At 44.8% G+C, this 21925-nt stretch overlaps 9 protein-coding genes across 9 annotated transcripts; 4 read left to right on the top strand and 5 right to left on the bottom strand.

Moving 5' to 3' along the window:
- Positions 1-249: 249 nt before the first annotated feature.
- Positions 250-1928, bottom strand: F5147DRAFT_653170 (uncharacterized protein; the record flags this gene model as incomplete). The annotated part of the gene is made up of 9 exons (XM_041433753.1): positions 250-271; positions 308-339; positions 390-470; positions 539-622; positions 674-732; positions 925-1000; positions 1225-1518; positions 1585-1604; positions 1865-1928. The coding sequence occupies 9 exons, from the start codon at positions 1926-1928 to the stop codon at positions 250-252; spliced, it is 732 nt and encodes a 243-aa protein (XP_041292365.1).
- A 524-nt stretch (positions 1929-2452) lies between these two features.
- Positions 2453-3087, bottom strand: F5147DRAFT_577456 (uncharacterized protein; the record flags this gene model as incomplete). Its single annotated transcript, XM_041431397.1, has 2 exons — positions 2453-2958; positions 3006-3087. Coding segments are annotated over 2 exons (588 nt in total), but the record flags the coding sequence as incomplete, so codon positions are not given.
- Positions 3088-3390: 303 nt separating this feature from the next.
- Positions 3391-4195, bottom strand: F5147DRAFT_745899 (uncharacterized protein; the record flags this gene model as incomplete). The annotated part of the gene is given in 4 exon segments (XM_041439796.1): positions 3391-3614; positions 3676-3832; positions 3852-4050; positions 4170-4195. 4 exon segments carry the CDS (start codon positions 4193-4195, stop codon positions 3391-3393), a joined length of 606 nt encoding a protein of 201 aa, XP_041292363.1.
- A 4621-nt stretch (positions 4196-8816) lies between these two features.
- On the bottom strand, positions 8817-12157 carry F5147DRAFT_696617 (phosphoinositide polyphosphatase). Its single transcript, XM_041437449.1, has 14 exons — positions 11693-12157; positions 11439-11646; positions 11184-11380; positions 11029-11129; positions 10843-10980; positions 10714-10783; positions 10433-10664; positions 10266-10382; positions 9989-10212; positions 9807-9938; positions 9487-9754; positions 9361-9429; positions 9115-9312; positions 8817-9067 (listed from the first exon to the last, which is right to left on the bottom strand). The coding sequence occupies exons 1-14, from the start codon at positions 12069-12071 to the stop codon at positions 8848-8850; spliced, it is 2553 nt and encodes an 850-aa protein (XP_041292362.1). The 5' UTR covers positions 12072-12157; the 3' UTR covers positions 8817-8847.
- F5147DRAFT_613135 (uncharacterized protein) lies at positions 12158-13458 on the top strand. The gene is made up of 6 exons (XM_041432478.1): positions 12158-12230; positions 12276-12350; positions 12409-12632; positions 12696-12796; positions 12854-13043; positions 13096-13458. The coding sequence occupies exons 1-6, from the start codon at positions 12201-12203 to the stop codon at positions 13340-13342; spliced, it is 867 nt and encodes a 288-aa protein (XP_041292361.1). The 5' UTR covers positions 12158-12200; the 3' UTR covers positions 13343-13458.
- F5147DRAFT_696610 (uncharacterized protein) lies at positions 13448-16283 on the top strand. Its single transcript, XM_041437448.1, has 17 exons — positions 13448-13636; positions 13691-13730; positions 13780-13825; positions 13878-13897; positions 13950-14081; positions 14127-14241; positions 14293-14367; positions 14423-14702; positions 14749-14865; positions 14916-15051; positions 15074-15154; positions 15202-15439; positions 15488-15555; positions 15606-15704; positions 15754-15892; positions 15940-16046; positions 16098-16283. Exons 1-17 carry the CDS (start codon positions 13534-13536, stop codon positions 16120-16122), a joined length of 1821 nt encoding a protein of 606 aa, XP_041292360.1. The 5' UTR covers positions 13448-13533; the 3' UTR covers positions 16123-16283.
- F5147DRAFT_696607 (uncharacterized protein) lies at positions 16284-18030 on the top strand. Its single transcript, XM_041437447.1, has 6 exons — positions 16284-16880; positions 16940-17029; positions 17086-17153; positions 17201-17321; positions 17372-17623; positions 17673-18030. The coding sequence occupies exons 1-6, from the start codon at positions 16329-16331 to the stop codon at positions 17817-17819; spliced, it is 1230 nt and encodes a 409-aa protein (XP_041292359.1). The 5' UTR covers positions 16284-16328; the 3' UTR covers positions 17820-18030.
- On the top strand, positions 18023-21175 carry F5147DRAFT_613129 (uncharacterized protein). Its single transcript, XM_041432477.1, has 11 exons — positions 18023-18409; positions 18462-18548; positions 18599-18796; positions 18851-18872; positions 18926-19064; positions 19114-19145; positions 19200-19268; positions 19324-19432; positions 19484-19537; positions 19592-19651; positions 19701-21175. The coding sequence occupies exons 1-11, from the start codon at positions 18151-18153 to the stop codon at positions 21072-21074; spliced, it is 2403 nt and encodes an 800-aa protein (XP_041292358.1). The 5' UTR covers positions 18023-18150; the 3' UTR covers positions 21075-21175.
- Positions 21176-21909, bottom strand: F5147DRAFT_636367 (U6 snRNA-associated Sm-like protein LSm7). Its single transcript, XM_041432910.1, has 5 exons — positions 21822-21909; positions 21699-21775; positions 21561-21643; positions 21433-21504; positions 21176-21378 (listed from the first exon to the last, which is right to left on the bottom strand). Exons 1-5 carry the CDS (start codon positions 21831-21833, stop codon positions 21260-21262), a joined length of 363 nt encoding a protein of 120 aa, XP_041292357.1. The 5' UTR covers positions 21834-21909; the 3' UTR covers positions 21176-21259.
- Positions 21910-21925: the final 16 nt, after the last annotated feature.

Below are 21925 nucleotides of genomic sequence, written 5' to 3'. Positions count from 1 at the left end.
CACTAGTCCTTCATGACAGGCAAACTTTTGGACATCTGATAGCTTGGTGCGGACATGTTTGGATTTGGATGTTGACACAGTGACCATGGATAGTGTGTGTTGAGAATGGGGTATCTCATGTTTAAAGGACATTTAATTATACTTTGTAATTATAAATTTTATTTCATTTGGAAACACTTGAGCCCAAAAATTCAGAGTGGGCATTAACATTTCATATGAAAACACTTGATCAGACATCCACAAAACCTATCAAATTTTAGGCACTGATATACTACAGTTATGCTAATGATAACAACAGTCTACATACTAATCTTCTTGGTTGATTCTCACAATGATTCCCTGAATAAAATGAATAAGACATTAAGCCCAGCATTGAGTGAACGACTTACATTTTGTATGAAAATGACTGGCTGGTTATTCACTACAGTGTTGTATAGTGGGGGTAACCCAGATTGTTCGGCACCTAGACTCTGAAGACCATCATACACAGAAAATGACGATGGAAAGTTCGAGTAGGGTTGGCTCCATATTGGCCCACGGTGCCAACACTGGCTTCTTGTTCAGAATCAAAGTGAGATGTGGAATCATGAGGTGCTTCCTGCATAGCCATAACTACATTGGTCTTAAAATAAGTTCAGCAAAGAGCCACTGAAAGGCCACAAAAAACACTAACCTCAACAGACAACTCTGAAGATAAAGACTTCAAGGTATTGCAAGAAGGGTTTTGAGTGGCTGCAATATTTGGTCATGCTAGTGTGGGTCACTGACAAGTAGAAGGTGTAGTGTGCTGACAGGTACTGGCCATAGGTCAATGACAACGAGTAGTCACAGTAGGTGTGGGCTGTTGCTGAGTAGTTGCAGAACCTGTAATGGAGCAGTCTAGTCCTTTAGATGGAGTCATGGGCATGGGCTGCCGACAAGTACACTGAGGACTAGGTGCTGTTGTAGCACTTGTAATGGAGCAGTCTGGTCCTAGATACCAAGTCTCAAAGTCCGGACACTGTAAAACTTTAGCTAAAGTTGGTGTAAGTTATGGAGTAGTGCATCTTGCAGTTGTTGATATATTTTGACGAATCATAGCAGGAGTATGGGACTCTTGAATAACTGCAGGAAGGGGAGGAAATGGTAGTGAAGCACGACTTTTATCCTGGAAGATGTTGTTTTGAGTGAAACCTTGAAGAAAATCAGAGTTCAACATGAATCACAAAAGTTTGAGACACGTACCTGAAGTGCTGGGTAACTTTTCCAACTACTATCAAAAACAGTCTTGTGGACCCTGTCTACAATCGAGGAAGCAAAAATCTCCTCCAGTAAGTCTATCATCAGATCTAGATTTACGTTGTTCAATTGCCATTGCACGGTTTCCAAAGAAGCAACTTTTTGTGTGATGATGAGGACAGTGGGCTCATCTGGCCCATTACCAGGCAGTACTCTTGGCAGTCCAGGCCTATGTTGATGAGAAGCGTGTTGTGGCTCAGAGAAAATTTGCGCCTCCAGTGTCACAGTGATACTAGTTGCCTGAAATCCAAGGCAATATTCCAGTAAAATTAATCCTAGTTTGCAGCAAGATAGCGCAGGACATACCATTTTATGATAGTTACAGGCTAGATCAAGCCATTAGAGGCTTGCAATTGAGTTCTCAAACATTGGCATTGAAACTATGTCTGCTGGGAGATTTGAGTCTACAATGAAGAGTGTAATTAAAAGGTTCTGAGGGGAATGAATGACGGACTTATTAGTATGCTGCAAATGATGTGGTCATGGTGCAGTCCCAACATATCTTGTCCTATAGTGATGGATAGAGGCTGTCATTGGTTCAAATAGTTAAATAGATTCATGTATGTCAGTGCTATGTGATACATACAGATGAGAAATGACCATGTCACTCTAGTGTTTGAAGCTTTTGCATTGAATGGAGGATTGAACATTTCAACTCAGACTCAGACTCAGCCTGAGATTGAAGAGTCTGAGCTAGAGACTAGAGTTAGTGACATGCATAGTACTGTCAATTTTATACCATTCATGCCTAGGATTGAAGAGTCTGAGTTAGAGTTAGTGACTGGTACTGATAGTTAAGCATTAAAGCCTCAAATGTGGTAAGTTGAACATTGAATGGTCTTGGCAGCTATTATCATATTGGTTGCAGCATGGCTGTCAGAAACACTAGGCTCACTTGCTCTTGAGTGAGTGTACCTACCTAGTGTTTCTAACAACCATGCTGCAACCAATATGATAACAGCTGTCAAGATCATTCAATATTCAACTTACCACATTTGAGGCTTTGATGCTTAACTACCAGTACCAGTCACTAACTCTAGCTCAGACTCTTTAATCCCAGGCATGAATGGTATAAGATTGACAGTACTATGCAATACATGATTCTAAACTAGCTGCTTGGTCACATAAGATATCATCTTCATCAACTTTAATGGGTGTAGCACACTGTAGCCTATCAATCATTAGAGCTCTCTGGTACAAAAACACTACTAAAACTTGGTATTGCATATATTGCCTGAAGGTGTGCACAGTGAATGTTGTTAATATGCACACGTTTATCATGCAGATGGCGGATCTCACATGAGAGAGCAGGTTGATTGACTTCCAATGATATTGCAGTATTGAGTAAGTGAGCATCCTCGTCCTCAATCCACCATTGAAGATAAGAGATCTCAACATTGAGATGTTCAATTTCTTTGCGCACATGAACTATCTTAAAGTATTTGCCTGCGACCTCCCTGTTGGATTTTGAGACCCAAGGTTTGGTTAAGATTTCCTGCCATGAGCTTTTGAGCAGCTTGAACTCACCAAGCCATGTGTACAATGCAACATCACTGAACTTCAGTATATCGCATGGAGGGGATTGTAAAGGCGCAAGTCGGTTGTAGTGTTTGAGCACATTGCGAATCACAGTGGAATGGCGAGTTATTGCATTGGATATCTGTTGGCACATTTTATAACCTAGCATAATCAGTAGGTAGTAATGCATATCATGATGATACACATACCTGTACCAGCCAAGTTGGCCTTGACAAGTTCGAACAATCTTTGCACAACCAGTCCTTCAAGATGTTGAACTACACATATAAACCATCAATTATTCAGATATTCAAGCACTTCTTGATATTCAGGACCATAGGGTGTCCAGTGTTTCATAAGATCAAGCCAGTGCTCTAAGTCAAGAACCACGTTCATTTCAAGAGCAAGTTTGTTATGGGTGGCTCAACGTTCAGCTTCACGTGCTTTAGTCACAGCTTGTGGACCTTTGCATAGACCTGAGTTCTGTGTGAAATCGGCTGGCGCATATGAAAGAAATTGAACGGAAGTGATGCTACCATATTCAGCTCTATAAATAAATATATCAGAAATAAAGAACTTGGACACACGAGGCACCTACTCGGCCTTGGCCAATGACTGCAGGACTTTGACGTATGTGAGCCTCTTGGGATCATACTCTGGTTCTGTAGCAAGAGCTTCAAGGTATTGCAGTTCTTTGATATTCCATTGCTCAAAATTAGCATCTGAAAGATCAAGCTGTTGTTTCAACTCCTTGATGGTGGGTGTGAGTTTGTTAATAACATGAAGCACTTGGTGGTAGTTGTTGTACAAAAACTGACCTACATGAGAAATAATGAGTTTGTTTGTTTATTGACTTGAGACCCAAGAAGTTGAACTTACTGAGTTCTTCATAGCAATCTTGATCCCACTGATCAAATTGAAGATCAATGAATTGCAGCCAGTAAAAATGTGATGCATGTCGTATAAGTGGTGCAACAGTGTTTGATCCCACAAAGACATGCTCACAAGTCTCGAGATCTTCAATTCCAAGACCTTTCTGATAAAGTGTATGATACTGAAAGTTGACAACAGCGATTGTGAGCATGCCCATGAAAGGCATTGACAATGAAATGATGGTTAGTGTGCTTGACTTTATCATTGATGGAACTCACAGTGATTGTCTTAGAAAAAGAACATCTGATGTCATAGCCGGTTAAACCATTGGCTCCATATACATCAATCAATTTATTTGCTATTGCGAGAGCATATTTTGCACTTCATAAATACATATAATAGCTTGAGCAAGTGAAATGAAAGAAAAATTGTACATACAGTTCACCACTTCGTCAAAGTTTAACTAGAGTTTGAACAATACCATGGCGACATGCACTAACAAAGACACCAGTCTGATTGAAGACATTAGTGCTATTTTCAGATGTCATATTGGTAGCCTTCCAGTTTTCAGTACAGGTCAAGTCATTTGAAGTTTCAACATTTGATTGATGAATCTCATTGCCTGCAGTAGTTTGGGTGCCTGGGCAAAGGCAAACATCATCTTTAAATAACTCTACCTCAGCAGTGGGAATGAGATAAGAAGATTGGAAGGAACGTTCGTCGGCATGGCCAGAACTATCAACGTGTTTCAGTGAGCTGTTGCCATCAAAGGTGTCAAGCCATACAGGATAGAGAGGTGGGTCATTGGGTTGCTGTCATACACAACATGGTAAGTATACTTGCAACAAATATAAGCTGCGTACTTTGTAGTTGCATGGTGGGCATGCATGGAGTATACACCAGTGTGGCATGTCTCAACCTAGTCCTTGATCAACAAGATTTTTCACCTCATGCACAATGGCAAGATATGCATCAAATGCAACAGTAAACTGATTGTGTAATGACTGGAAATAAGTGTGCTATTCAAAATCAGGAAGTAACAATCGGAATAAACACTGGAAACTTACATTGTGAAGTGCACATAGCACCTTTACCATTGCCTGCACACTGAATGATGGCTTTCTTTAGCATATTTGGTGATAAAGTTCTAGACAACCCAAAGAAATTGCAAGTGTAGGTTGAAGAGGCAAGCAGCCGAGATAGCCAGACTTCAACAGTGATACATTGGCAAGTTCATTGTGGGCTTAGTCGACGAATTGTTCAAGTATGTTACCTGTAGATATAATAAGTAGCCATTCACTTGATCAGAAGGGAACTGACTAATATCAACCACAGTGACATGAAAAGAAGTGGTTGGTGCTTGAGTGGATGGTAAACAAGGATTCTGCTTCCACAGCAAGAATGCCTTGGTGAGTGATGGCATCTGATCCTGTCATGCAGAATGCATGGCATGGTTGCGCATGAGGCAGCTGCGAGGTGCACGTCTATGACGGTGTCGACCTTGAATACTACAATAAGTCAGACAGTGAAAAAACAGGCAATACAGACATAAGAAACCATATCATTTGAATACTTGTGTTCATGCTGCACTAACAGCGTGTCGGTCATGTCTAGCAACTGGAGGGTGCATCTCACTACCCTTGTCCTCTTCCATAGAGTCATCACTATCAACTACATCACCATCCATAGCCACCACTACACCAATAATATCACCAAGGTCTGCAAAGGAGTCACCAACATTGTTTGAATAATTGTTTGTGTAAAGGGTGGCCTCAGCAAAAACTTGTTGTGCAGCAGCACTGAGCTCTGGTTTTCTTTTGTCAGTATTCAAGAAGTATGAAAGATGTAAGCTACATACCTCAGTGACTCTGCAAATTTTCCGGTTCAAGTGCAAGCCAATCTACATAAATCTTACTGAGGTTAGCTCTCAATGTTTTGGATGTACCTGTATTCGTAATGACTGTTTCATAAATGAAGCCAAAGGTCAAATTAAATTTACATTTGCAGTGGGACATGGCAGAAGAGACAATGAGGTGTGGGAACCACAACAAAGTAGGAGCATGAGGGTATGGGAATTGTGAGAACAATATTTCAAAGCCATCCATTCACAAGACCTCCTGCAGCACAGTGATCATGCCTGACGGCAAGATTGAAGATACTGGGCCCAGCAAGCCACACAATCCATATCTTGGCATCACAAGAACAATATTCTGAAGTCATTCATTCACAAGACCTTTAGTGGTGCAGTGATCACACCTGGTGGCAAGATTGAAGGTAATGGGTCCGGCAAGCCACACAATCCATATCATCCTGGTTGTAGAACCTGCCATACTTGATACACTGAGCCTCGGTATGGGGTTTGAGGAGATATGAGTGCAGAACATATGCGAGGTGGAGCCAGACAAGCACAAGAATAAATGATGGCGAGAGAGTAGATGGTAGCATGTGTAATATAACAAATACCTAGTAAAACATGGATGTAAAAACTGTGAGCAATGAGGGAAGCAATGAGCTCACCACAACCAATGACCTGCAAGACAATTCAGCAACAATGAGACCTCTTGAAGCATGGGACATTATATCCACAGCACAAAAACATAGAATAACAAAGGTCTAGGAAAGATTGAGTAGAAAATGAGTGTAAATGACGAGGGAAGCAATGAGCTCACCACTATAGATGACCTACAAGACAATCTGGCAGTAATGAGAGGTCTTGAAGTGTAGAAAATGGTATTGCGGCCTAGAAAGGTGGAATAAAGAAGGTCTAGGAAAAATTGAGTAGAAAATGAGTGAAAGGCATAAGCTCAACATTGCACACAATGAGCATGGGTAGCTGTGAGAAGGTGCAGCGCAGCGACAAGAAATTAGTGACTGCATCCAGAGATTTCTGCTCATACCTATTAGGGTAATAATGGCAACAGCACCTTATCCCTGCTATGGAGAGCTCCAATTTTCCCTGAGGGACCACTGATTTGCTGATATTATTGCTGGTATGAGGGAACAGTGATTTGTGTCACTAACTAGTAACAAGATGGGGTACATGATGTATTTACTAATTAGTAAGATTAATAGTGCCACCCATGAATGACCACATTATCAGCCATCAGTATTTGTCTGAATCACTGACCATAGAGATATTTGGTTTTATAGGTGTTTATCTATAGATCATCTATCAAAAAATACAGCACAAGTGAATCTCATAATACCATTACATCCTTTTGCCTTAGCAACCCAGCCACCAATTAATATCAGTGCTACTGTGGAATGTGCTACTTATATGACAGAAGATCACATTCTTTCAGGTGGTCCAAGTCCCCTTATACCACCATCATGATTTTTTGTATTCGTGAAGCCTACATTTCCTGCTGTAAAGAAACTAACAGCTCAATCAACTTCTTCTGATGCAAAGGAATCATACAAACACCACAATGTGGGTATTCTGACACTGAGAAATGCCCTAACAGATTCTGATAGGAAAAAACAGCTGGTCAGCAATGGAATGGGAAATACAGTGCAGATAAAAACTATGTTGCATGGCCACAAGGAAGGAGTACCAGTGACTAACCACATTTACCTCATGACATCTGATTCAGGTCCTGTTTAGTCAATTCTACTTTAATGGCTCATCATCTGACTCCTAAAATTTATTGAGTGCATGTGCAACTGATGGCAACCCAAAAGGCTCAACAGTGTGTCCATCAGGAAGCACTTGCTGATGATATTGATACTGCCAAGGAGTCATATGAAGCAGAGGCTGCTAATATAGCCAAAAAAACATGGCCAGTGAGTTTGCATTATAAATATCTTATTGCTGACATATATTAATTGCCCTATAGATCAATCAATTGGACCAGAAACCAACTATTTCTTTACAGTCATATACTACAGATGACCAGAGGTGTTATGGTGGTAGTGTGGAACCTGGGCAAGGACATGTCACATAATGAGTAAAAGCAAGTGGCAGCAAAGACTAATTAACAAGGTTAAAGTAATGATGGTGCAGACAAAAGGACCTATATGAGACCATAGAGGATCTCAACAATGACATCAGATGTCCATTAAGAGAATGAGCATTGAAGGAGAGCAGAGATTTGGACTGAAAACAAGTGGGATAGCAAGCATGTCATTAAGAATAATGTGGAGAGTGAAGGAGACACGTGTCAGAGGCATCAGAGGCATCAGAAGGTGTAAGGATGGCAATATACCTTATAGCTTCTAGCAAGATATTATCCAGGGCAATGAGAAGAAAAAGAGAGCTATAGAATGCAAAAATATTAAAAGAGCTACCAGACATCCATCAGAGGCCTAAAAACAAAAAGAACAGCCAAAATTGGACCAGGAATGAGCAAGATAGCAAGCACATCATTGAGGATAATGTGGAGAGTGAAAGAGAGAGGCATAGGAACCATCAGAAGGCATAAGCAGCAGCATTATACTTACTGCTGAGGGAGATGTCCAGGGAGATAACAAATCAATAGTCTAGATAACCTATTTATATTATATCCTAATTTACTCACCCTTTTGATATTCCTAAAGTCACTGCTGAGTGCTGTAGCTATTGCTGAAGTACTGCAGCATAGATTTACCCCCCTTATTAGTAACAAACATGTTATACTATATATGTTACTAACAAGTGTAGGGACAGAGGTCACTCAGATGAAATAAACAGCAGCATTATGGCATGACTTCCTTAAATGGTATTTTCTATTCTATTGTCTTGTATTCTGCAATATTCTAGCCTACAAATAGCCACCCAATGTTGTTTTTTTAGGTCTGGAATCCTACTTCTCAAAACTTCAAGTAGCTGTGTATTAAGGCTTTCTGGTTTATGTACGAATAAAGCCTTGTATCTGAAATTTTACATTAGCATTCTCTTGGTTGGGATAGTGGTGATGTGGGTATAGAAGGTTAATGGGAGAAATCAAGGGCAGCAGCACCTTTTTTTAGTCATAATTTATGTTCTGTCTGATGTCTTTGATGGCAAAGTATAGGAACAGGCATGGTGCATGATCTATTCCTGCCAATCTCAGGAACCATGGGTACACATTTGATAGCATTGTCAGGTGTGGGAAGCCACCAGAGGTAAATGTGGTAGCTTTCTCAACACCAATATACATTTGAACTCACATGCAGCAGCAGCAAAAGCAGACAGCAGCCTACTCTGAGCTCTTCTATTATTTATCCTAACCATTGTTCATAAGTAGCTACTAAGTCCTCTCCATATGTATCTACATCCTCTGCTTCCATGGTTCTAACATATGTGACATAAATGTCACAGGAATTACCCTCCTCCACAACACCCTTTGACTTTCTGACAAACCTTTCATATATTTCTTTGTCTTCAGGTTCTGCTTCATCATTGCATGCCTCTAGCAAAGCAAAACACTGATCAACATATCTGAAAAAGCTTAGCTACTGTCTCTATTATAACCCAGACAAACTCACTTCAAATACTCTGTTTGCTCCTCGACTGGCACGTCTGGATGCAACAACCTCTTGGCAAGCGCAGCTGATGAGCGAGGATCGTCAGTGGAAGGCAGGTCTGATTTCAACACTTCTTGTTTGGAGCTTAATGCCTTCTTGGAAAACTCATGCTGAGACGAAGGATATGTGCCGATCCAACGACGAACTCCAGCCATGAGCCTGGGAAACAGTCTGCATGAAACATCATAAACTAAGTCGGATACGTACCGTGGATGGTGTGTTGGATGAGTGCTGTGAGGGAGAAATGGACTGTAAGCAATGTCCTTCAGAGTCTTCCTGTGGATGATGACAGAGAAATTAGCAATGATTTTGCTCCTGTACAGCACTGCTTACCCTGGTAACTTCAATGTGCTATTCATGGAGTACGCAAAGTGCTTTCCTAGCGATGTAAATAAGAGTGGTCGGTAGTACTCCGCCCAAAACTCTCCGCCTACGTTAACAAAGTTGCACAATGCTGACGAGCACTCCATCACGTCGTACAACACCTGGAGATGCCGCTTCTGGAACCATTTCTGGTACTGACCGCGTTTCGGAGGAAGCGCCAAGCTGCGTTCAGCTGCCACGCCGAGAAATAAATTTATTGCTGCTTGTTTGTCTGCGTCTGGATGGACTTGTGAGTTATGGGGCGGGGTGAGTACAAGACAAGTAGGTACCAAGAAGGGAGTTGGCATAAAAACGGCGGATGTTCTCGATGATGTCTCTCGAGTGACTGTTCCAGTGAGGCATCCTGCGATATGTTTCTACCCGATTCACAAGTGCACTACCGGTATACTGCAGCGCGATGGCTAAACCAAATGTCAGCGATAGCTAACACAAGTTATAGGACAAACTCAACTGTCTCCGTGGTCATGATACATTTCAGTCAACATGTTCACCGCATCTGAATCGAATGGGAGGTTCGGACTAGCAACAACACCGAGGGCATATAACTGGTGGCCCAGAGCACGCTTCCCGAAGACAAATTGTGCTGCATTCGTACGATCCAGGCAGTCGACACAGTTTGTGCGGCATACACCATTTTGCAGCAAGATGGAACGACGGAAATGTTCGTTTTCTTCACTATGAATGCCGAAGTCAATATGACATTTGGAAAAGACCAGTCCATTACACACAGATTGCCATTATGGAGACAATGAGCGAGTGGTTCCGCGCCAGAATGAAAGAAACCAGTCATTTGAATGGAAACCTCGGCTATGTCCTCGAGGTAGCTTATAACATCTTGCGTTTTCCTACAGTCATATTGAGACAGCGCAGCGCCAAAATTACATGAAGGTCGTACTCTTTGTATGCCCGTGACATATCCCAAGCCCGATAAACCATCTTGTTCTCTTCCGGCAGAAATTGGTTCAAATATTTGACGCATTGAGTGTATTCATCCAACAACTTCGATTCGCGTGGCTGCGGCTCCCGCCGTTTGATGAGGTTAAGGATTGTGATTGGCGCGCCGTATCGTGCAAAAAGGTCGTCGAAATGACGAGAAGCAGCAACATAGAAGGGATCTACAACGTTGACTTGGGATGTGTCAACATAAAAGCAAGTTGATGGTCCCAACGGACGTACTTTCAATAGGCGGTCGGGGAGTCATGCTAGTAGTTTCCTGTGTCCAGTATATGGGAATGCTGCCCCTGTACTGAGAAGGTTCGACTGATGTAAGACTATGATTGATTGCATGATTGCATTGGCCCGTACCTGAACGTAACTGGTATACTGAGGGCTCGGCCGACGTTGACATTCGCCTGTTGAGGGACCGGCGGGAGGAAAGTAAAATGGCGTCGTTAGTGCTTCTGATACAATTTGCTCGGTCTCAACCTCGTTTGCAACGTTTCCCTGGTAAATGCCTTAGGAAAAGGATTATTTGATGGACTAGTTCCGTACCTCTTCATTGACACCGCGGGTCAAATATCGAGCTCCAGCATAATGGCGCGACCGACGGGCAATAAGCGTTACAAAGACCACACGCCCAAGTACAGTAAGTTCTGGTAGCGCACTGAGCATCATGATGCAGGAACGCAAACGGCCGATGCACTTACTGGCCTGGTCCACATGTCCATGTATGAGTGGCAGTAGCCATGGACGACGGACGCCAGTGGCGGGGGAATCCTTGAGAGGTGCAGCGATCATGTGAAAATTCCAAACGTATCGATCATTGAAGGGCCATCTGGTACCATTGAAACGTTTTGGCTTGGTGAGGTTATTTTGAAGCGTAGAGGTGATATCGTATGAGTAACTGGATTGAGGCATAGTGGAACCAATTAGGAGAGCTCATGCACTTGAATATTGCCCACCTGAAGTAAAAGTTTTTCGATATGTCAACTTGCTTGAACATATTCACAAGGCGCTGCTCCTCGGCAGGACGGTCAATCTTGTGATTGGATGCAACAGCTATCATCTCCGTGTTCTCGCAATGGTATAAATAGTGGCCACCAAGAAGTGCCACAACAGAACGCTTTGATATGACGATCATGTACCACCCAGCGGTGAACTTCACAAATCCTTGGTCTGGTCAGCGACTTACGACAAATGTACTGGTGCGGCATACCTGCAATACCAAAGATTATGCGTGCTTTACCAAGCCCGCCAGATCCCTTGTTACCATCCTCCAGCATCTTGAGCATGTTGCTCATTTGCTTGCCGCTATAGTCGGTGTCGTCCTCGACAATGGCGATGTCGGTTTGTGAGGTGCGGTCAATCTTGACAATCCGGTGCCGCGAGTCAGAGGCATTAGAAGCGACGATATAGAAACGCAGTTTGTTCTCGTATAAAATGAACTTGTTAAACGCAGAGAACTTGGGTACCAAATTACAATTGGCAGGGGGTTGTATTGACTTGTCTGATGACTCCGCAGCTTTACCCTGAGACCCAGCGGCGGGTAATGTCGATGAGCTCGGTGGATCTGACTGTGACACTAGTCGATCCATGGCAGCCTGGCAGGTAAGTACTACTAGCAGTGGGATGTTCGTACTTACCTAAGGTACGGCAAGCGCCGATCGTGAAGTCTGCTTCAGCTGCTGACCAAGCCCACCCCCTATGCAAGTTTTCCTTCAACCATGTGTGGACGATATGCCCTAGGTCTACAGGTCAGTTTCTATCACAACTTGCTTCAGCTGTTTTAAAGTAACTAGCGTTCCGAAATACGCGCTTTACCTGGATACCCCAATCTCGAAATTGGTGAATGGGTAAACGAAGACAATTTTGTGGTGAGTTCTGTTCTCCACACCCATGAAAGCAAATCATGAGATACTTCCTTAATTACAGCCCCGCTACAACATTGCACCAAACTCTCAGGCGCCTGTCATTCTCAGGCGTAATGCTGCTTCATCCGACCTTCAAATGCAAACCATGCGGTGGGGCATCCCTTATGGTAAGATTCATGCAAAAGGTCAACAAGCCATCAATGCACGCTCGGAAAACATCATGGAAAGTGTAGGGATGTGGAACAAATACAGAAGCAGTAATCGCTGTGTCGTTGTTAGCCAGGGGTGCGCGCTTATTCGAGTTTGCAATTCAAGATCATGATGTTTCTGGAACTAATCCTCTATCAGGTACTACGAGTGGCAGACAAAAGGCAAGGCCAAGCTTCCACACTTTACAAAAAATGCCGATGGGAAGGTGATGCTCATGGCTGGACTTTATCACGTTTCAGGTGCGCATTATCACTGACCAGCGGACACTACTCGCCCACAATACTGACGGCTTGAAGAGGTGACAATTCCAAACTACGTTTTTGCTATAATTACAACGAGCGCCAGCACATCACTTAGTTGGCTGCATGACCGCCAACCTGTCATTCTTACATCCGACGCCGATGTCACTAAGTGGCTTGATACAAGCTCGAATGCTTGGTCCGCCGAACTTGGTAAACTGTTACGACCGGCTGAAGGTCTAATATGGTGTGCCCTTTTCTTCCTTGATTGTATCTCGGACACTGATGATTGTATGCAGCTATCAAGTTCCAAAGGAAGTTGGAAAAGTTGGTGCCGAGTCTCCCGCCTTTGTCCAGCCCGTTACAACACGCAAAGACGGTATCGAGGCCATGTTTGCAAAGCAACGCGCCAAACAGGAGGGAAATAAGGAAGGCATCAAGCGCAAGCGTAGTCCATCTCCGGTCATACCATCAATGCAATCTGAGCCAGTCGGGAAGGTGAATAAGAGTCTTAAGATAGAGTGCAAAAAGTTTAAAATTGAATAACTTGTTGCGGGTATACCATGACCTACGTATAATCACATCCTATTTATGGCTCGTATGCAGCACAGATTTGTAGTCGTACATATGTCATAACCCTAACCCCGCAGAAGTTGCTTGGCACTGCTTGCAGCTCAGCGCTCTCAGATCCCGTTGATTGACAAACATCACCTGGCGGCAGCAATCTGGAGGTTCCTATGGCCTATTTCTCAAGCCAAAGGCCACAGTCTTCAAGTTCTGCCATCAAGATCGTCAATCCGGCAGAACATGATGAGAAGGCTAAATTGCAGGCCAAGAGAGGTAGTACCTTCGATCGACGCAAATATCCATGCATAACTTAACCCGGTTCATCAGATTCTCCTCAGCGTCAATGTAGGAATATATTGATTTATGGGTAAAATCATCTCTTCAGCGGCGAGGTAGTATTTTAATGCGTCACGCAGATCTTGTCGTTATCAGGACAAAGGTTGTATCTATTATCACCCACCGGTATGTGCAATGCAAACCAGTTGATAGTATACCCCCTCTCAATGTATTTCAGGTTGAAGGTTCAAACAATCTGTACGGAAGGTTTTCGATCCTTGACTGCCTCAAGCGCTCATGATCTCTCTAGGCCATGTCCAGAATCACCTCTTCCTGCTTCACTTTCTGCGCAGGCCGTCAATGCTCCCATCTTTGTGCCAAAAGCACCTTTTCATGCAATTACATCTCCTTCTCCGACTTTGGCATCGCCATTCACTCCTTCGTAAGACCTCTATGCATTACCCTACAACTACTGAGATTTGTATAGCCCCTCGCCTTCAACCTTTTATCCGAATCATGCCGAATACGATGATTATGGAGACTCTGTCTCCAATCAGACACCTCAGACATTGGAGCATCAATTAGTCAATCAGTATCAGCAGGTGCGAATATGTCCTTATATTTTTTTTTCCCTGGGCTGATATCTACTTCAGGTGGATTATGACGACCACGCCTCACCAATGAGTAATTTCTATCAATCTCAACAGGCTACGTTTGTAAGGCAACCTGTAAGCTTCTCCTGCAAATCTGTATGGAAGGATGTGTTACCTTTATTGTGTGTAGTTGGATTATCATCTCTACTCGCACCCTACTCCGGATGCCTTTCCCTCGACGCATTTTGTCTCTGATACAATTCGCGAGGAGCTGCACAGACGCTCGGAAGCCTCACAACTTGTCCCACTACCTGGACATAACCTACCTGATGAACTTCAGGGATATCATTCCCTAGCTCTTCTTGAACCTTCTGTCACCGAGCGACGCAAGTTCTTCAGTTGGTACTCTACCGTCTATCGCGCAACTAGTTCCAACGATGGTATATCATATGCTCTTCGTCGCATCGAAAGTTAGTCACACCCATGGCATTTACCCTATATTGTTGACTTGTGCAGATTTCAGGTTGATGCATCAAGCTGCATTTGGAGCTATCGAAACATGGTCGCGTGTTGAGCATCCAAGCATCGTTCGTGTCCGCGAAGCATTCACTACTCGTGCATTCAACGACAATTGTACGTTGGACCCTTATTCAACTTCGCTTGCTCTGACAAACGTAAACCAGCTTTGGTGGTCGCGTATGAATACTATCCGGATGCTCAGACTCTCTTTGAAATGCACATTAAACAGAGGCCGCCTGTATTTCAGCATGGCCGTCTTTCAACTTTCTCAGCGGCATTACCCGAGGCGACTTTATGGTCGTACATCATCCAAATTGTCCAGTGCCATCAAGGTAGTGCATGAAGCGGGCCTCGCAGTACGCATGGTTGACGCAACCAAAATCATGGTCACGGGCAAGAATAGGTGTGTTCTCTCATCTCGTATCTGATTCATCTTATGTCTGCGAGCAGAATTCATATTGGCTCGTGCGGTATTGCAGACGTTCTGATGTACGATCCCCGCCAAGACTCTGCGATCGCCCAACAAGAGGACCTCGCAATGTTTGGCCGTCTTGTGTTTGCTCTCTGCTGTAATAATCTTGCAGCCATGAACACACTCCCTAAAGCACTTGACATGATAGGTCGCCAGTACTCTGCTGATGTGAAGGCTCTTGCTCTTTATTTGATCTCTAAACCAGGTCCACACAAGGTTGGCCTTTCTCATTATCGGTATAGCCTGCGTCTAATAAATTTTTAGAGTATCACACAAGTAATAGATATGATCGGGACGAATCGATTGCTCCACGAAATGGACGATATGCACAGGTAAACGAAAGTAGATGTATGCTAGCGCTGGTGCTCATGCTACGACTTAGTTCCGTCAACAGGCTTGAAGCTGAATTCATGAGTGAGCTCGAAAACGGGCGCCTGGTTCGCCTTCTTTGCAAATTTGGTTTTATCAACGAGCGACCCGTGTGCGTCTACCACTGCTCAATCTGAACAGCATCTCAACCTTGATTTTAGGTTCGCCCGTGAGCCTCGCTGGTCCGAAACAGGAGATAGATACATCATCAAGCTATTCCGAGACTACGTCTTTCATCAAGTGGACGAGAACGGTAACCCAGTCATCAATCTTTCGCATGTCTTAGCTTGTTTGAATAAGGTACTCCCTGTTTATTTGCTTGGAAACATTTCTCATGCTCTTGCTAGCTCGACGCTGGCACAGACGAGCGTATTATGCTCGTTTCCCGCGATGAACAGAGCTGTCTCGTTGTGAGCTACAAAGATGTGAAGGCCTGCATCGATGTTGCCTTTGGGTAGGACTTTATTGTCTTGTCTCGTTCTCATCGTGCCTAACGCCCATTCAGTGATCTAGCTCGGGCATCGCGATGATCACCGGTTTTTAACATGCAAAAATAGGTAGAATCTGAAAAAGACGCGAAAAATACAAAAATTATGATTTCAATTTGGTTACATCGTAGTACTTTACTGCGTTGATAGTTTCATCTGTCTGATCTCGACGATGATGAGCATAGTTTGCCGTGTTATCACCATATCACAACTCCGAACTCCAACTGAGTCCTGACTGAGGGAAAATTATGGTTGCAGTTACGATGAGCTCAGTTCACTCATGTGCCAGAGTACTTGCATGCTGGCAGCGACCTTGTCAGTTGCAACACGCATGGCGACTACAAAGTAACATGTCAAGCAATACTTTCTCAACGTCGTCGGTGTTGGCAGGTAATCGAGCTATCGTCTACAATACCAATGGTGACCCAGCTCGTGTCCTATCTGCATTCTCCTTCCCCGAACTGCCACCTCCGCCTCCAAACACCGTGAACATAAGGTTTCTGCTTGCGCCCATCAATCCTGCAGACATAAACGTTATTGAGGGCGTTTACCCCGCGAAACCAGAGCCCGATGTTTCCCTCTCCCAGGCCAAGGATTACCCACTATTCGTGGGGGGAAATGAGGGCCTTGGGAAAGTGATAGATGTGGGCGATGGCATTGTCGGCCTGCGGAAGGATGATTGGGTCATTATGACCAAAGCTCAGAGTGGAACATGGTCGTCGGCGAAGAACGTTGCCATGTCGGATGTCCTAAAGGTTCCCAAGCAGGGTCTGTCTGAGGCACAGGCTGCTACGATTACCGTACGTCTCTTCATTGTCACTTGGATATTTTGATTACTTCAGTTCCGACGTTGGTGAAGGTCAACCCCCCAACAGCTTACAACATGCTGCACGACTTCGCCCAACTTGTAGAAGGAGACTGGATTGTGCAAAACGGTGCGAACAGTGCTGTATGTATGGTCTTATCGTGCGCTGGCGGCAACCCTTACCTAAGTCTGTTTCTCAGGTTGGTCAAGCCGTGATTCAAATCGCAGCTGCCAAGGGATACAAGACCATCAACTTCATTCGTGACCGGTATGTCATATTTACCACAGTTACGGGCCTGTCTCATTCAACCAAAGAGATGAAGTTGGACTGCTGAAACAACATTTGAAATTACTGGGTGCAACACACGTTGTGACATATGACGAACTCGCCGAAAAGTCCTTGAGAGCGAAGGTCAAAACGTGGACTGGAGGCAAGGTATTGACTTCCCCATCTTTCCTTTCGATAAACTGAGTAGTATTTTGTAGGATATCCGCCTTGGTCTCAACTGCGTAAGCGGCAATACGACCACCCTCATGGCTCGACTACTTGGGAACAACGCACATCTTGTTTCATACGGGGCGATGTCCAAGGAACCTCTTTCACTTCCAACGTCGCTCTTTATTTTCAAGAACCTTACTTGCCATGGTTTTTGGCAAACACGTTGGTATAGCGATAAATCCTCAGAACAACGTCAGGAACTGCTTGAGACGTTGACTGCCCTCATGCGAGATGGCAAGGTACGGAACTTGAATGATGCTCGTATTTCATCTCATCTAGGCTATCCAGCTGCAGGGCCCTAACTATGAAGTTTTGACGATTGGCGGGACGGAGAGTGATGTCAGTGCGTCTGTAAAGATTCGTGACCTCGTAGCGCGTTTAGGTCAAGGAATGTATGGGAAGAAGGTACTCTTGAAGGTTGAAGAAACTGCATGACATGAAGATAATGCCCTGTTTACTTCAGCTGTACCCGGTTGATCATTGCCATCTATCATAATTCCACCTTGTTCCATAAATATTGAGGTCCATAGCTAGTGTCATAGCCATTGTGATAATTTTGGTGTATAAAAGTTCCAAGCGGCAAGCCCGGATGCTGAAGAATTGAAGTTGGCTTCCTCATTTGGGCAGACCCTTTGGAAAGTTGCTGACCATCACGTTCCTCAAGGTCAATTATTGTGGAAGCAATTCCCATCTCCCTAGGCACCAAGGGCTCGTCTCTGTTGCCCACCAGAGCAGTCCCCCAAGCTTTTAGATTTCTGTTTCTAGCATGGCGCAGAGTTCATCCAGTGTCCAGTCTAGTCCCTATAGTTCACAGCGGAGACATGCTTCCAAACACCGTTTCTTCGTGGTTGAACTGTCACAAGCTCTTTTCGACTTCGTAATTCGCCTTCTTCCAGCCCAAGAAGAGATGGCTGTGAAGGAAGATGTCAGGAAACTCCTTGAGAGGTTGATTCGCACAATCGAACCTGACAGCCGACTACTATCATTCGGAAGCACCGCAAACGGCTTTAGCCTTCGTAACTCAGGTGAGCTTGGAATAGCTTGTCTCTTGCTCGTATGGACTACAGTTTGCTATAGATATGGATCTATGCTGCCTCATCGATTCTGCCGAGCGTCTGTCTGCATCCGACATGGTTACGATGCTCGGCGACCTCCTAGAACGCGGTTAGTTGGCATTGGAATTACGTGTCGACGTTCATTTATCGTGCTACCAGAAACCAAGTTTCACGTCAAACCTCTACCTCATGCACGTATACCAATCGTCAAGCTCTCCTTAGATCCATCTCCTGGACTACCACATGGTATCGCTTGCGATATCGGATTTGAGAATAGACTCGCCCTGGAGAATACAAGGCTGCTCATGTGCTACGCTATGATCGATCCCACACGTGTACGGACACTAGTTCTCTTCCGTGAGTCCAATTTCTGATTATCAGCTTTCTTCGATGATTCAACGGCTGTGATAGTCAAAGTATGGAGCAAGCGGAGGTAGGGATATCTAGATATATGATGCTTTTGCATATTCTTATCATCTCGAGCAGAAACATCAATTCTCCGTACCAGGGGACGCTATCATCTTACGGTTACGTTTTACTTGTCATATATTTCCTCATACATGTGAAGAATCCGCCTGTGCTACCAAATTTACAACAAATGCCTCCCCTACGGCCAATTTCTCAGGTGCGCTGATTCATTCTGATATATTCCACCTGATATCGAGCGGTTTCAGGAGGACACCCATATTGGGGGGCATAATACTTGGTCGGTCTTTTTGGCTATCATCACCAACGAGGTGTCCCTAACTCCACGCCGCAGGTTTTTTGACGACATAGAACTTCTACGCCAGCGATGGCAATCATCTAATACCGATAGCGTGGCTGATTTGTAAGTCACTACTCGGTCGCTTCGTGGTTTAGAGTTTGAATTTATTTATAAACAGGTTGATTGATTTCTTCCGATATTATTCTCGTGATTTTACCTACAATACAGGCGTTGCTTCCATTCGGGGAGGCCTATTGAAGAAGGACAGCAAGGGATGGCAAAACGAGGCAAGTAGCTTAGCATCCTTGCGTCTTTTTACGTGTTAATGGGCCATGCAGCTGGCAGCCGGCCGATATAATGACTCCAGAGAGCGAAATCGGTTTTGTATAGAGGTACGCGAACAGTAACTCTTTCCCTATGATCGGCTCAAGTTCTCCGAATCATAGGATCCGTTTGAGATCGATTTCAATGTTGCCCGATGCGTAACAAAAGAAGGGCTTTACCAGGTATGTTGGCCTTTTATTCTATTGTAACCTTACTTATCGTCTGCGTTAGATTCGTGGAGAATTCATGCGCGCATCTAGGATCCTTGCGATGCGCCCTCGCGCTTCTGTCGCACTTGCTCAACTGTGTGAAGAAAAAGGTGAAGACCCACAGACAACGTCACCTCCATCCGTCTTCGTCCCGCCTCGCCTCTCCATTCCCCCCCAGACACCATACACCGTTGGTAGTAATTCCATGAGGCCCAAGGGAGCATCCGCTGAGCGACTTTCACCCCAACCTGAGTTCTTTGAGCCTGAAAATAGACATTCGGGCGATAATTGTGTTCCATCTCGTACCCCACCCGAACACATGGCACCAAAAAGGACCCAGTGGACTAGCCCGCCCCCACCTGAGGCTCCGCCTGCACACCATGCCATATTTGAAGATCAGCTTGACCAAGGCCTGGCGTTGGCAACGTCTTCGACAATGGCGCGGGAGGCTGGGAAACCAACGTCATCTCCTGAACATTTTGATCTCCTCAGCGATGAAGAGCGTCGATCAGATGCTACTGAGTCCGATGAAGTCCAATCTGTTCAGTCCTTTACTGAAGGATCCCGTGCAACTCCCTTAGCATCCACATCCTTTACCGAACCCGTAACATCTGTTGTTGGACCTAGCATTCGAGGCAGAGTGCCCTCGAGATCCTCGCGTCCCAGTGACAAAAATGTAGTTCCGCCGAACGAGGCTACCCTAATTGCTTACAAAGCTGAGCTCATTCGTCGTTCACACTCTGGCCCTCCAAATGGCAAGTCTAATCGTTTTTCCTGGCCTTCCGCCACATCCATTGCATATACTCCTACATTCGGACCATCGATATCTACGTCACAATCCTCTCGCTTGCATGTTCCAGACACGTCTGCTTCGATCAACACTGTATTTTATGAGACCACGGGCACGCAGCCGCGTTTTCCCACTTACCCCGCACCCGCACCATCTCACTTGTCATCTAATGTGCCATTTTACATGCGAAACTATCTTGATCAAACCATTAACAATACCGCTACAATTGATATCTCCAGAGACGTTCCACCCTCGTCGATCTCCCAGGCGCCATTCACCCATTCACATTCACATACACACTCCACTACTACGATCACCTCCCGCGTTCAACTCATACCACGACATCCTCCGGGCTCGCCACCTCATTCTCCGCTACGCAATAGCATGCACGGACGCATAGGCATGGTATGCGGGCATGGAAGTGACTCATCTTCGCCGACATCCGGAAGTTGCTCGCCATCTCCTTCACCGACTCTGCTGCACCAGCAACATGCGGTCGATGATTTTTCACGTTACAACACGTTCAAGATGGTTGCTCCTCGCCTGAGACGCATTCGTGCGGATCCGGCAACGGTGGATCTGACACCTGATGTTGCTTTGCGATAGCGCTAGGCTCGCATCGATCGGCAATGGGGAGACATTACATACACGTGCTTACTCGGACCTCAGTTTGACCTTATCATAGTCCATAATTATTTGCTCTCGAAATGTAGTCAGGCAACAAGCGGTCACATTTGGGTGTACAAACAGTAGATGGAGATACATGGACTACTGAAGAGGAATGGTGCTGTCTACTCCTGAGCTACGAAAGGGTTTGCGATCTCCTCTGAGCCGTCGACGGGACTGAGGAGGGTAATGGTGGGTCCCCGAAGGACTACGAGGTTCAACAAGCGGGTTTGAGGTTCTGGCTCTGGGGATCAACTGTCAGCGGTGTACTCTGAAAGGGGAGTTGTAATGGCAGCACCATTAATTTGTTCCTCGACCCCGTCAAGAACGAGATTGAGCAGTTGGTCGTAACCCTTCAGGATCCCTGTCACTGAATTTTAAAAAAACTGATCAGAAGATGATCGATTATGTTAGTCGACTGGCTACCTTCTCTACCGCCAGTGAATTTGACCCTTATTCTCTCGTTGACGTACTTGGACAGGTCGAGGATAGCCTCCCGCTTGCCTTTACTTGAGTCTTTCCAACATGAGGAGCCACTCAGATAAGGGTTCTGGGGTGACTCACTTGACATCAGATGAAGCTGGCATTGGTCTACCTCGCGGTGGAGGACCTCCACGACCACCTCTAGCTGGAGCACGACCCTGTGATTGAATTAGTAGATGAAATGATTAAGACATTGAATCGTACGCGATCTGCCATTAATTGAGTGACTTGTGCACAGGTTACTTGCTTGCAAGGCTGTTGCAGGCTGCTGTTGGCAGCAAGACAAGAAAACACAAAAATTGAAAAGC

This window comes from Suillus discolor (assembly GCF_016758755.1).
Source record: "Suillus discolor strain FC423 chromosome Unknown F5147scaffold_30, whole genome shotgun sequence".
Lineage (NCBI taxonomy): Eukaryota > Fungi > Basidiomycota > Agaricomycetes > Boletales > Suillaceae > Suillus > Suillus discolor.
The sequence above is the reverse complement of the archived record's forward strand: the minus strand, read 5'-3'. Positions and strand labels throughout refer to the sequence as shown.